The sequence below is a fragment of the Ovis aries genome, chromosome 1 (genome assembly GCF_016772045.2).
Source record: "Ovis aries strain OAR_USU_Benz2616 breed Rambouillet chromosome 1, ARS-UI_Ramb_v3.0, whole genome shotgun sequence".
Lineage (NCBI taxonomy): Eukaryota > Metazoa > Chordata > Mammalia > Artiodactyla > Bovidae > Ovis > Ovis aries.
In genome coordinates this window covers 87,669,899-87,682,879 of record NC_056054.1, presented here as the reverse complement: position 1 = coordinate 87,682,879, position 12,981 = coordinate 87,669,899, and the positions used below count along the sequence as shown (strand labels likewise).

General features: G+C 39.3%; 1 protein-coding gene across 4 annotated transcripts in view; it reads left to right on the top strand.

Moving 5' to 3' along the window:
- SLC16A4 (solute carrier family 16 member 4) overlaps positions 1 to 12,981 on the top strand; it is a 33,149-nt gene that overhangs the window by 9,656 nt on the left and 10,512 nt on the right. For 2 of the 4 annotated variants that reach the window (XM_042252144.2, XM_042252148.2), the window contains 6 exons: positions 4,866 to 4,936; positions 5,507 to 5,650; positions 5,826 to 5,987; positions 7,234 to 7,749; positions 10,181 to 10,392; positions 11,387 to 11,480. In XM_042252144.2, the coding sequence (XP_042108078.1) occupies positions 4,866 to 4,936; positions 5,507 to 5,650; positions 5,826 to 5,987; positions 7,234 to 7,749; positions 10,181 to 10,392; positions 11,387 to 11,480 (1,199 nt within the window). Of the gene's footprint in view, positions 1 to 4,732; positions 4,937 to 5,506; positions 5,651 to 5,825; positions 5,988 to 7,233; positions 7,750 to 10,180; positions 10,393 to 11,386; positions 11,481 to 12,981 lie in introns of all 4 variants that reach the window. The other 2 variants (XM_004002305.6, XM_042252140.2) reach the window with 1 other exon arrangement.

The following is a 12,981-nucleotide window of genomic DNA, read 5'->3' as shown; positions in this document are numbered from 1 at the left end:
AACTTCATGGCTGCAGTTACCATCTGCAGTTATTTTTGAGCCCCCCAAAATAAAGTCTCTCACTGTTTCCATTATTTCCCCATCTGTTGTTTGTCATGAAGTGATGGGACCAGATCTTGGTTTTCTGAATGTTGAGTTTTAAGCCAGATTTTTCGCTCTCTTTTACTTTCATCAAGAGGCTCTTTAGTTTTTCTTCGCTTTCTGCCATAAATGGGTGGTGTCATTGGCATATCTGAGGTTAATGATATTTCTCCTGGCAATTCTGATTGCAGCTTGTGCTTCATCCAGTCCAGCGTGTCTCATGATGTACTCTGCATAGAAGTTAAATAAGCCTGGTGACAATATACAGCCTTGAAGTACTCCTTTCCCAATTTGTAACCAGTTGTGCCATGTGCCATTCTAACTGTTGCTTCTTGACCTGCATACAGATTTCTCAGGAGGCAGGTCAGGTGGTCTGGTATTCCCATCTCATGAGGAATTTTCCAGATTGTTGTGATCCACACAAAGGCTTTGGTGTAGTCAATAAAGCAGGAGTAGATGGTTTTCTGAAACTCTTGCTTTTTTGATGATCCAGCAGATGTTGGCAATTTGATCTCTGGTTCCTTTTCTAAATCCAGCTTGAACATCTTGAAGTTCATGGTTTATGTACTTTTGAAGCCTGACTTGGAGAATTTTGAGTATTACTTTGCTAGCCTGTGAGATGAATGCAATTGTGTGGTAGTTTGAACATTCTTTGGCATTGCCTTTCCTTTGGATTGGAATGAAACTGACCTTTTCCAGTCCTATGGCCAGTGCTGAGTTTTCCAGATTTGCTGGCATATTGAGTGCAACACTTTCACAGCATCATCTTTTAGGATTTGAAATAGCTCACCTGGAATTCCATCACCTCCAATACCTTTGTTTGTAGTGATGCTTCCTAAAGTCCACTTGGCTTTGTATTCCAGGATGTCTGGCTCTAGGTGAGTGATCACACCATTGTGTTTATCTCAGTCATGAAGATCCTTTTTGTACAGTTCTGTGTATTCTTGCCACCTCTTCTATTTATGTTTGGTCCATACCATTTCTGTCCTTTATTGTGCTCATGAAACATTTATTTGCATGAAATGTTCCCTTGGTATCTCTAATTTTCTTGAAGTGATCTCTGGTCTTTCCCATTCTTTTGTTTTCCTCTATTTCTTTGCACTGATTGGTGAGGAAGGCTTTCTTATCTTTCCTTGCTAGTCTTTGGAACTCTGCATTCAAATGGGTATATCTTTCTTTTCCTCCTTTGCCTTTAGCTTCTCTTCTCAGCTATTTTTAAGGCCTCCTCAGACACCCATTTTGCCTTTTTGTTTCTTCTTCTTGGGGATGGTCTCTATCCCTCCCTCTTGTACAATGTCACAAACTTCTGTCCATAGTTCTTCAGGCACTCTATCAGATCTAATCCCTTGAATCTATTTCTCACTTCCACTGTATAATTATAAGGGATTTGATTTAGGTCATACCTGAATGGTCTAGTGGTTTTCCCTACTTTCTTCAATTTAAGTCCAAATTTGGCAATAAGGAGTTCGTGATCTGAGCCACAGTCAGCTCCCAGTCTTGTTTTTGCTGACTGTATAGAGCTTCTCCATCTTTGGCTGCCAAGAATATATCAAAATGATTTCAGTATTGACCATCTGGTGATGTCCATGTGTAGAATCTTCTCTTGTGTTGCTGGAAGAGGGTGTTTGCTATGACTAGTGCGTTCTCTGGGCAAAACTCTATTGTTATTAAACAATAATCTCTGACAAAGCCTGTGTTCTGCATTAAAAAGGAGCCACTGTGATCCAGCCCTCCTTTCCCAAGACAATATTCTTAGAATGGTCTGGTGAGGGAGTTCTTACTATGCGAGTGGGGGTGGGGGGAAGGCATGCTTTTAATGATAAAAAGGAAATAAGAGGGCTGCAGAATTTCTAGGAGCTTTTATTTTGGGGGAAGACCATTTATAATGTCTGATGTGGACTCTGGAACAGGACTGAAACCCATCAACCTTAGTCCAAAACGTGAGATGAAATAGTAGACTACAGACTTCAGTTAACTAATGGAATATCTAAACCTTGGGATCTAGCCTGAAAATCTAGATAGATTTGTACTATCTAAGTCAAATAGGAACAAAGTTGGAAGGTTACAAGTTAAGGGAGGGAGGCACAGTAGATACAAAGGCTGTTTCTTGGTCTTCTTGATATACACAGTGGAAGGTACAGTCCCAGGGAGTAGAGACAAGTCACATCTACTTACTGCTGCTATGCTGAGACATCAAGGTAAGACCAGAGACAAAAGGTTCTTTTTTGGGGACCAGTAGTTCGCCAAATTCAGGTGGCTAAGAACCTAGAAGCCAGCATCCTGCAGATGCCAGCACGGAGTCCATGACCACAGAAGAGGAAGGGTAATTTTATAGAATGAGGACCCATTGTATTGCTCCTTGCTCATTAGAGGATGCAATCACCACTCTGTATTTTGAACCAGAAGAAACAAGTCTGTGTCATTTAAAGTTCATGCATATTCTCTAACCTCATTTCCTGACAGAGGTACCTTTGAGGAACATTATGATTACAAAGTGCTTGATAAAATGCCTTTTCATTTTTTAATATATAGCCCTGGTGTCCATAGCATTGTTCACTCTAAGTAAGTAAAGTCTTATTATAGTTTCTATCAAGTCAGAATGGGAAGAATACATTAAAGGACTTCCTCCTCACCATCTCTTCTTTTGAAGCCTTTGAGCCACCACTGATTCCTAGTCCCTCACTCCAGACAAGAAATAATATTAATCTGAAGAGTCTGTTGGTGAGGATGGAGCAGAACGTCTTGGTTACTTTATTTAGCAGGTAGAAGCTGAGGAAAGGAAGTTTCTAAATGGAGGCAGGTCTCTGATTTGGATGAGTCAGTAGATGGTACCAATCAAGAGAAATGAAAAGGAAAACAGGCATGGGGTAAGAGAAAGATGAATTTACTTCTGGGTAAGTTAACCTGAGTTAGAAAGATATCACAGACAGTAATATGAGTCTCAAGCTCTTGGGAAAGTAGAATGTTTACACAAAATGATAAAAACATAGTTAATAGGTTATTATTTACCAGAATTTTCTGTCTTCACAGTCCTATGAACTAGATGGAACTATGAACTATGAACTAGTCCTTTATCTCCACTTTCCAAGAAAGGAAGTGTAACTTTTGTAGTTCACCCAAGGTCACACCCCTAGTACAAAGCAGAGCCAAGATTCCAGCAGAGGCAGGCTGACTGCAGGCAGAACACAGTATTCACAACTCCAACACGACTTCCCTCATAGCTCAGTCAGTAAAGGATCCGCCTACAGTGCAGGAATCTGCCTGCAATGCAGGACACCAGGCTTTGATTCCTGGGTCCGAAGATCCCCTGGAGAAGGAAATAGCAACCCACTACAATATTCTTGCCTGGAAAATCCCATGGACAGTCAATCATAGTGAATGACTGTCTGTGTCTATCTCACTATAGAGATGCGTGCAGAACCAGAGAGAAAGAATCAGTGATAAGGAACCCAGGACCTGTGGTCCTTCCACAAAGCATAGAAAGTGAAGTCGCTCAGTCGTGTCTGACCCTTTGCGACCCCATGGACTGTAGCCTACCAGGTTCCCTCATCCATGTGACTTTCCAGGCAAGAATACTGGAATGGGTTACCATTTCCTGCTCCAGATCTTCCTGACCCAGGGACTGAACCCAGGTCTCCCACATTGTAGGCAGACGCTTTACCATCTGAGCCACCAGGGAAGCTCTCCACAAAGCACGGCCAACTTCAAAGCAGAGAAAGTAGCCTTCAAACAAGGCCACTGAACAAAGGAAAAGAAAGGGGACACTAGGAAGCCCCTGTAGACAGAGTGAGTAGGCGTGGTTTCTGGGCTTTTTGACTAGAGACTGGCTGAGCCTCCCTTCCAGTTCCCCTCAGAACCTTGCTCCTCACTGCCCCCCTTCTAATCAGAATTCCAAGAAACAAATGTGAGTACTGCATTGAAAGAAAACCTGACCTCAAAGAGGGTGCTCCCCCTAGTGGAGAGGAGAAGGATGGTGCGGGCAAGGAAGGTAAGGTGGGACTGGAGTGGGGCACATGACCCAAACATAAGGTGACCATACATCCTCATTAACCCTTGCTGTCCCGGCATATTCAGCTCAAAAGCAGAGTTAAAGCAAACTCTTAGGTTATTTGGACCAACACATCTCTCTCACAGAGGTAACTAGAATTAGCTGTTTTAAACAGATGCTATTGTTAACAGAATGGTACAGTGGTTGGTCAATAAGCTCTCTAAACCTTAACTTCCTGTATTTCTTCCTATCTGTCTGGCTGTGCTGGATCTTTGTTGCAACACACAGGATCTTCATTGCAGCACAGAGGATCTTTAGTTGCGGCATGCTAACTCTTAATTGTGGCATGTGGAATCTAGTTTTCTGACCAGGGATCAAATCTGGACCTCCCTGCATTAGGAGCATGGAAGGAAGTTCCCTGAATTTCTAATACAATATTAACCCTATTCCATGCACCGTAATGAGGATTAAATCAGATGCTTTCATGTAAAGTGATTAGACACTCTAATGGGACAACCATCCCATAAAATACGTTACAAAAAGGAACTGGCAAACAAACTTGTAAAATACAGGTGAGCCAGAATCACAGCTGCCAGCAGTCCTAACCTCCCCTGTAATGGCTTACTCACCACCTGACTTGGACTCTGCTCTGCTTTGATTTAGGTAAATGTATTTGTGATGGGGATGACCAAGACTTTTGCAATTTTCTTTGTGGTTTTTCAAGAAGAGTTTGAAGGCACCTCAGAGCAAACTGGTTGGATTGGATCCATCATGTCATCACTTCGTTTTTTTGCAGGTATAAAGTCGACGATAAGCTTGTTTTCCAAGGAGAAGGAACACAAAGGGCAATTTCAAGAAGATTCATCGGTCAGTCACTCAAGACAGAAGCCTTACTAAAACTCAGGTTCATTTATCAATACGTAAAGCTGAGAGAAGTAAGGACTTACAGTGTTCACCTCCACTTAACTTGGCAAAACTGGAAAAATTGGGGTTCAAACAAACGAAGTTGAAGAATCTATTTATCATCATAGGTTCAGTGAGTCAGTCTCTCAACTGGGAAGTCAGACCATAAAGCTCTGACCTGATTATCTAAGCATACTCATCACAGTGTAGATAAATAACTGAACTTTGTTCTAGTTTTAGGTCACTGGACACAATCTTTTCTTGCAGAGGTTTTATACCTTTTCAGTAAGCTTCCATTCCAAACCTGCTTATTTACATCTTTTCTTCAAAACAAACAAAAAACAACAAAAACTCTTCTTCTAAAAAAGCAAAATAGTATGGAACTAGGAATATTAAGAAACCCAAGAGACACCCTTTTGAAGGATACACAAAAGTAAAGTCCTTTCATTTTCCCTCAGTTGCCCATTTAAACTGTACACCAGAAGAGAAGGGATGCCGGGGCAAATTTAACTTGTATTTGTTTCTTTTCCCAAGGTCCCCTAGTTGCTGTTATTTGTGATATAACTGGAGAGAAAACTGCCTCCAGTCTTGGGGCTTTCCTTGTTGCTGGTGGATATCTGATCAGCAGCTGGGCTACAAGCATTCCCTTTCTTTGTGTGACTATGGGATTTTTACCTGGTGAGTCCACTGTGAGAATAAGACTTAAAAAAAAAAAAAAAAGGAACCAGGAAACTCTTTTACTGTGAGTTCAAAAGGCCAACTTACATTACCTCAGGTTCAGGCGAATATCTCATCCAGTACCAAGCCACTTAATGTGAAAGTGCCTCCTATTAACATTATGTTTTTCTTTTAGGTTTGGGCTCTGCTTTCTTGTACCAAGTTGCTGCTGTGGTCACTACCAAATACTTCAAAAAACGATTAGCTCTTTCTACAGCTATTGCCCGTTCAGGGATGGGACTGACATTTCTGTTAGCACCCTTTACGAAAGTCCTGATAGATCTGTATGACTGGACAGGTGAGTCCTGAACCTGCAGAATCAATTCTGCAAGATTTAATGTTGAGCCCTCCCCCTTTGATGACTAGAGAGGAGGTGAGCATGATTCTTCCCTGGAGAACAGATGGCAAAAGAGACTCTGAATTACTTCAAGGTCTTCCCTGCCTACACAGGCAACTCAGAGTTCAAGTCTAAGGGGATGGAAGGCAATTTGTGTGGCTGGGGGAGCACACCTTTGCAGGGATAGCAGTACTCCTGGGAAGCAAGAATCCCTGCCTCAAACAAAGCTTCTCTTTTCACATTTTTTAAGAAAAACATCTGCATTAAAAAAATAAAAGATTCCTCCATCAGATTCACTAAAAAGGATAGAATTGGGCATAAAGAGGATTATGTTCCTTAATAATATTTATATACTATCAACTATAAATTTTCATGAATGAATAAAAATCATTCACTCTATAATTTTTCTCATACCTGAGATAAAACAATTGGTTTAAAATAACCTCGTTATTGGTGAAAAAAATCTATGTATATGTAAATATACATATTTGACTATTCCTACCTACAGAGCAATTTTGTTGAACTTTCCCTTTTCTATTTCTGATTTAAAAAATCACTAATATAGTGAACAGCACCAGCTGACAAATCCCTAAGACAAGATAGCAAGATGGTAGAACCTACAGCCAATTCTCTAGAAGCAACACACACAAGTCACAGCTTTGGTCAGGACATGCTGAAGTTCAAGCAACTACTCAGTTTCAAAGGCAACACTGGTATCTGTCTTCTTTCAAGGAATCTAAAACATCATGAGATCAAACGGCTATCTCCTCTTCTAAAGCAGTTTCCAAATAATTCCCATTGCCCAATTTGGTATTTTCTGTACCTAAATCTAATGCCTCAAATCAGGATTTAAAACACATTGTAATTTTCTAACATTTGAAATATGACTCCCCCTCTCCACCCCAACCAACACACCAAAACATTTTTTTCCTTTAGTACAAATAACTCCTCCCATGCCACTTTTGGTATGGCTTTCTGGCTATCTCCAAAGGTCTCCCTGTTTTCACAAAGATACAGCAGGGTGTATGGCTAACAGTTAAGTCAATGGATTTAAATACTTTCAGCTAAACTCAAACACAAAGCAGTGCTTTCAGGAATTATTGTACTATGAATATTTAGTTGTGGGGCCTCTTCTGAGTCTAAGGATACAGAGTATTGTGAAATCAAAGAGGTAATTTTAGCTTCTCAATTTTTCTCACCTGTTTAGGTGCCCTTATATTACTTGGAGCTATCACACTTCATCTGGTTCCTTCTAGTATGCTCTTGCGACCCATTCATATCAAAAGCAAGAGCAATTCTGATATTAAAGATGAAAGTAGTTTGTCTCCAAGTGGTCCAGAGGCAGCATGTGGAACAGAAACATCATGCTGCAATGAGATACAAGAGCTGGCCATCAGGGACAGTATTATGCACAAGGAACGACGACCAGGTATAAGTTTAACTGTCTCACAAAATCAAAGCAAAGAGTCCAACAATGAACAAAACAGAAATGGACTTTCCCAAAAAACTAATGAAGAAACTTATCGGAAAAAGGATACTTCATGGAGCTGTAAACAAAAACTCTTTGACTTTTCTCTCTTTAAGAATCCTTTTTTCTACATATTTACGTGGTCTTTTCTTCTCAGTCAGCTGGCATATTTCATCCCTACCTTTCACCTGGTAGCCAGAGCCAAAACACTGGGGATAAACATCATGGATGCCTCCTACCTTGTTTCTGTAGCTGGTAAGAAAGCCTACTTCTACCTTACCCTCAAAAGGAAAAATATATTCTACAAAAATTGGTTACATTTTATTAAAAAGTTGAAGAAAAATAATATTTTTAAAAAGGAGTTTTGGGAGGGCCAGGAAAGCAAGTCTTTTGAAGCTGATGGGAGCAGCAAGCCTTCCCATCCACAGATCTGTCACTCCATCTTGCACATAGGCTCTCCCTACAAGACAGTGGATCCCAAACCAAGTTTTATTTTCATAGGTCAGTAGCTAAGTATTTGCTAGATACTGAACCTTACAAAGCTGGATCGTAGTGGAAACAGTCATTTTAGGAAGTAAAAAAATCTGACATAGCACAGTGCAGTGGTTGAAAGAACTGGTTCTAGACCTAGATCTTCCAGGTTCAAGCTTTTGCAGTGTATGACAGTTATGACCTTGGGCAAATTACTTGCCGCCTCTGTCTCTTGATTTCCTTATCTGCAATATATGAATAATAGTATCTACTCTCGTAAGGTTACTAGGATTAAACAAGTAATGCATGTAGAGTTTAAAATAGTACCTGAACTATCATTAGCATTCAATAATGCTTTAGCAATATTTGTAGCTGACAATTTTCCCCCTTTAACTCATAGTAAAGGGATAAGACAAGTATGTGTATTTAGGCTAGTCATTAATGGATTGGCTAACATTTAAATTGAACTAGAATGAAAAATAAAACCAATCATTTTAGTTGAGTATTTATAAAAATAAATGGAAACAGAATGCTTGATCCAGAAAATATGGGTTCTTTCAGCTGACAAAACAGGGAATCTAAAAAAGTGAAAATGAAGGAAACAGAACTGCTTTGCACTACCTGGAAATTCTCAGTAGCACATTAACTTCTCTCTTGCTAATTTCTGGAAAAGACTTTTACCAAGTCCTTGCAAAACTGACAGCACCCCATTTCCAACTGCTTTGGTCAAATAAAACTTGTGAGCAAGAAAAAGATACATAGCTAAACTGATGTTTTCCACTGAAATGTCTGGTAGTATCAATTTAGATCAGAGTAGGGCTTTACAGGGCTTCCCAGGTGATGCTAAGGGTAGTGAAGAACCTGTCTGTGAATGCAAGAGACACTGAAGACTTGGGTTTGGAAGATCCCCTGGAGGAAGGCAAAGCAACCCAGTCCAATATTCTTGCCCGGAGAAACCCATGGACAGCTGAGTGTGGCAGGCTATGGTGCACAGGGTCACAAAGAGTTGGACATGACTGAAGCAACTTACACACACACACACGGCTTTACAACAAGGCCAGAATATAATAGCTTCAATATGCATTCTAGGAAAAACCTGTAAAAACAGATATGGAGATGGTAGTATGCATTTTAAATACCTTTTTGTGGAGCAATTTCCATTTGAACCATAGAAGAATTTTAAGTAAAAAACAACTGCAGCTCAAGCTTCTCTTGGTGAAAATCTCTTTCAGTATTTAACTGGTACATTACATATAATAGAAAGAAGGATAAGAAGGTTCTATTACCATGAAACTCAGTAAAAAATGTTATTCTTAAATTTTATTCAAATTACACCACAGCGCCAACATTCAAAACATGATTTCCCATTTCCAGACTTCCTACATATTTTCAAGTTAACCATAATAACCTTTGGAGGACTTAACTACCAAAACCTCATATGCAATTTTAAGAAAGTGTCTCAACATCTATTATTTTTTCCAATGTAAGACTTTATTATTTATACTCCAGTCATCCACCATTTGACTTCCCTAAGACACTAACCTGTGGGTCTACTAATCCTCAAGAAATTTCACTTCCTCACCTGTAGGACCTCTTCAAGGGAGGCCTACTGAGCCCAGGGTCTTCTATAATCTGATATGCCCAGTTTGGTGGTATAAGGTTTCCAAACACAATCAGAATAAACAATTGATGACTCCTCCACCCAAATCTGGAGGGGTTTTTTCAGTATTTTATTAAATGTTTAGGTACAAAAATGATAGAATCTACTGATACAAAGGAAATCAGCCCTGAATATTCACTGGCAGGACTGAGGCTGAAACTCCAATACTTTGGCTACCTGATATGAAGAACTGACTCATTGGAAAAGACCGTGATGCTGGGAAAGACTGAAGACAGGAGGAGAAGGGGACAACAGAGGGGGAGATGGTTGGATGGCATCACCGACTCAACGGACATGAGTTTGAGTACACTCTAGGAGTTGGTGATGGACAGAGAGGCCTGGCCTACTGCAGTCCATGGGGTCGCAGAGTCAGACATGACTGAGCTGAGCAACTGAACCGATACAAATCAAACCATTTTTTTTTCTCATATGTCCTAGCCACAGGGTGAATGAAGTCTTACAACATAGGAAAAGATGCCTTATGCATTTACATTTTTCAAAAGGGCTAGAAAAATGCAACTGGGATTTCATAAGACCTTTTCAATACTGTTTCAGGTATCATTGAAACAGTCAGTCAGATTATCTCTGGATGGGTTGCTGATCAAAACTGGATCAAGAAGTATCATTACCACAAGTCTTACCTCATCCTGTGTGGCGTCACTAACCTGCTTGCTCCTTTAGCCACCACATTTCCATTACTTATGACCTATACCATCTCCTTTGCTGTCTTTTCCGGTGGTTACCTGGCATTGATACTTCCTGTACTGGTGAGTAGACACACTTGTTAATGTTCTTACACCATTTAGTAAAAGTATGAAGAATCATCTCCCCCAAAGAGAAAACATACTCTATATTACTTTCATAACTAAAAACAAAAACAATATACCCAAGGCCTCAGAAACCTTGTAGCTACATCCTATCCAGCTATTCATCTTATCTTGTAAAAAGGGATGATGAGAGGACTAGCCATGCGGAACAGGAAAGAAGCAAAAGCAAAATAGGGAACAGAAAGATTCTACTTTATCAGTCTCCCAGGTTAGGCTTCTATTCTTTACTTCAGCTCCACAAATTTCTTTGGTTCTAGGATACATCTGGGAAGAGTTCCTTAAAAGAAAAAGGGGCTCCCTGACAAGTGATGACCTCTTGTTGAGAGAAGTTCTGTATTATTTTAACAGGGATATTGTGCTTTTAACTCCTCTCCATCTTTATCCCAAATGGACATAAAATTCTAGAGCTGAATGGAATGGAGTTGTAGAAATACTCAGTTTTTCTTGGAACCCCATGGGTCCTTAGAACTAGGTTCCCAGTGCGCTGGAACATAATCCCCAGGAATCTCTGGGCCTGGTATCAAGATTAGCATAAGTGGTGAAGAGTATTACGAGGCTTAAGCAAAAATTAAAAGTTTCTAACACTTAAATCAACTTCCTGTGATATCTGATTTCTTATAAACCAGTGGTTGGTACTCAGCCATAGGTGGACTGAAGAATACTACTATCAGCTCCAACTGTAAATATCATTTCCTAACAGAAAAGAGCAGTGAGACTCAGGGGGAAAAATATCCCTGAACTAACTAACTAAAAGATTTCTAGAAAGAAATAAAAACCAATGGTTCATATCAGGGTAGAATGCCATCCAAACCATCTCAGAAGCCAACTGTTCATAGCTTGAGACAACATACACAGTATTTTATCCCTCTGTAGGTAAAAGTCTCTGTAGAATACCACCCTCAATATGGTTAACACTGGATTCTAATCCCTACAGGTTGATCTGTCTGGGAATTCTACAGTACACAGCTTTTTGGGACTTGCAAGTTTCTTTGCTGGGATGGCTGTCCTTTCTGGACCACCTTTAGCAGGTAACGGCTCAGCCTTAGTAAACTTCAATCACAATGAACCAAAATGTTGATCCATGATTAATGGTAACATGGAATGACAATATTAGATAGTTAAAAGAAACTGATGATCATCTCTGCTGTTCATGTACCAACTCGCACAACTCCATTATGAAACCAGGAGAATCTGAGGGTTAATTCACCAGATGTGCACTAAGCAGATTTCAGTCTTGTAGCAGGGACTGTGTATGTATCTACTTCTCTGGAGAGACAATCCAGAGTTTTATCAGATGCCCAAAGGCATATGATGCTTACAAACAAAAAACAAAAACTACTAGCACCTTTTATCTAAACATCAGTCATTACATAGCTTGAAAACTGCAAGCTTGATCCCTTTGCTCTTCAGACGTGCCTTAAGACTAAATGCCAGAACCTGTGCAGAGGACATGTGCGGCCACTAGAGACACATTAAGTGTAAGCACAGTAAAACTTAGGGGAGTTCTGTTTTTAAATAAACTTTAAGACCGAAGTATTGTTTTACATTCACTTTTTACCTACTGGAACATAAGACTATTAAAAGACTAACCACTCACACACAAATATTTTTAGGAAACAGACTTAAGCCTTAATATCTTATGCTATAGGTTCTCAACTATTGAGAGCCTATAAGAATTACAGTATATAGAATATACTATATAAGACATTAGTAAAAGAATTATAGTATGCAGAATTACAAATTACTACAGCATTTCTAATCATCCACAATAAGGAATCCAATATAAAAATTACTTTTGCTTCCCTCAGTCCTGAAGTAAGACAGAAAAGGAGTGGGATCTTGCTCCACATTTTTTTAATATGTTTTATAATGACATAAGATTTGCACTTCTATAAACTTGAGACCGAGAAAAGCAAATATCAAAAGAAAAAATATAAAAACTTAAGAAATTATTACTGAAGGTAAAAAAAAATGTACCACTAATCTGAGGTTAAATTTCAGTATATCTATCTAAAGAAAAAATGTACACAAATATACAACTAAGTCCTGATTTGAATTTATGAACACACCTCTTTCCATGAGGTCAAACTTGGCCAATAGGCGAGAATTTTATAGCACAGAATTATTATATAACAGGGAGTGGTAAAAAAAAAAAAGACGAAACACTAGAGGCTCCAAGAAGAGTTACTCTATGTCTTGTATCCAGGTCAGTGAAATAGAGGAAAATAGAGTTCAAATACAGTTGGCTGATGAATTTTTTCAATCTTAACCCTTCTTCGCTCACTGTGCCAAAGACACTTTGGAACTTTCTAAGTTCTGTTAAGCCAAAAATATCGGAGGTAACAAATACCAGGGCACAGAACATATTATTCAAATGATAATGGCAAGTAATAAAGCTACATGTTTAGAGATACACATTTTTGTATACATTTAAAATGTTTAACAGTTCAATGTTTGGGAAGACAACACAAGCTTTGTGAGGAGTATTACTTACAAGGAAAAAGCTATAGATGTACATGTAGGTTTCAA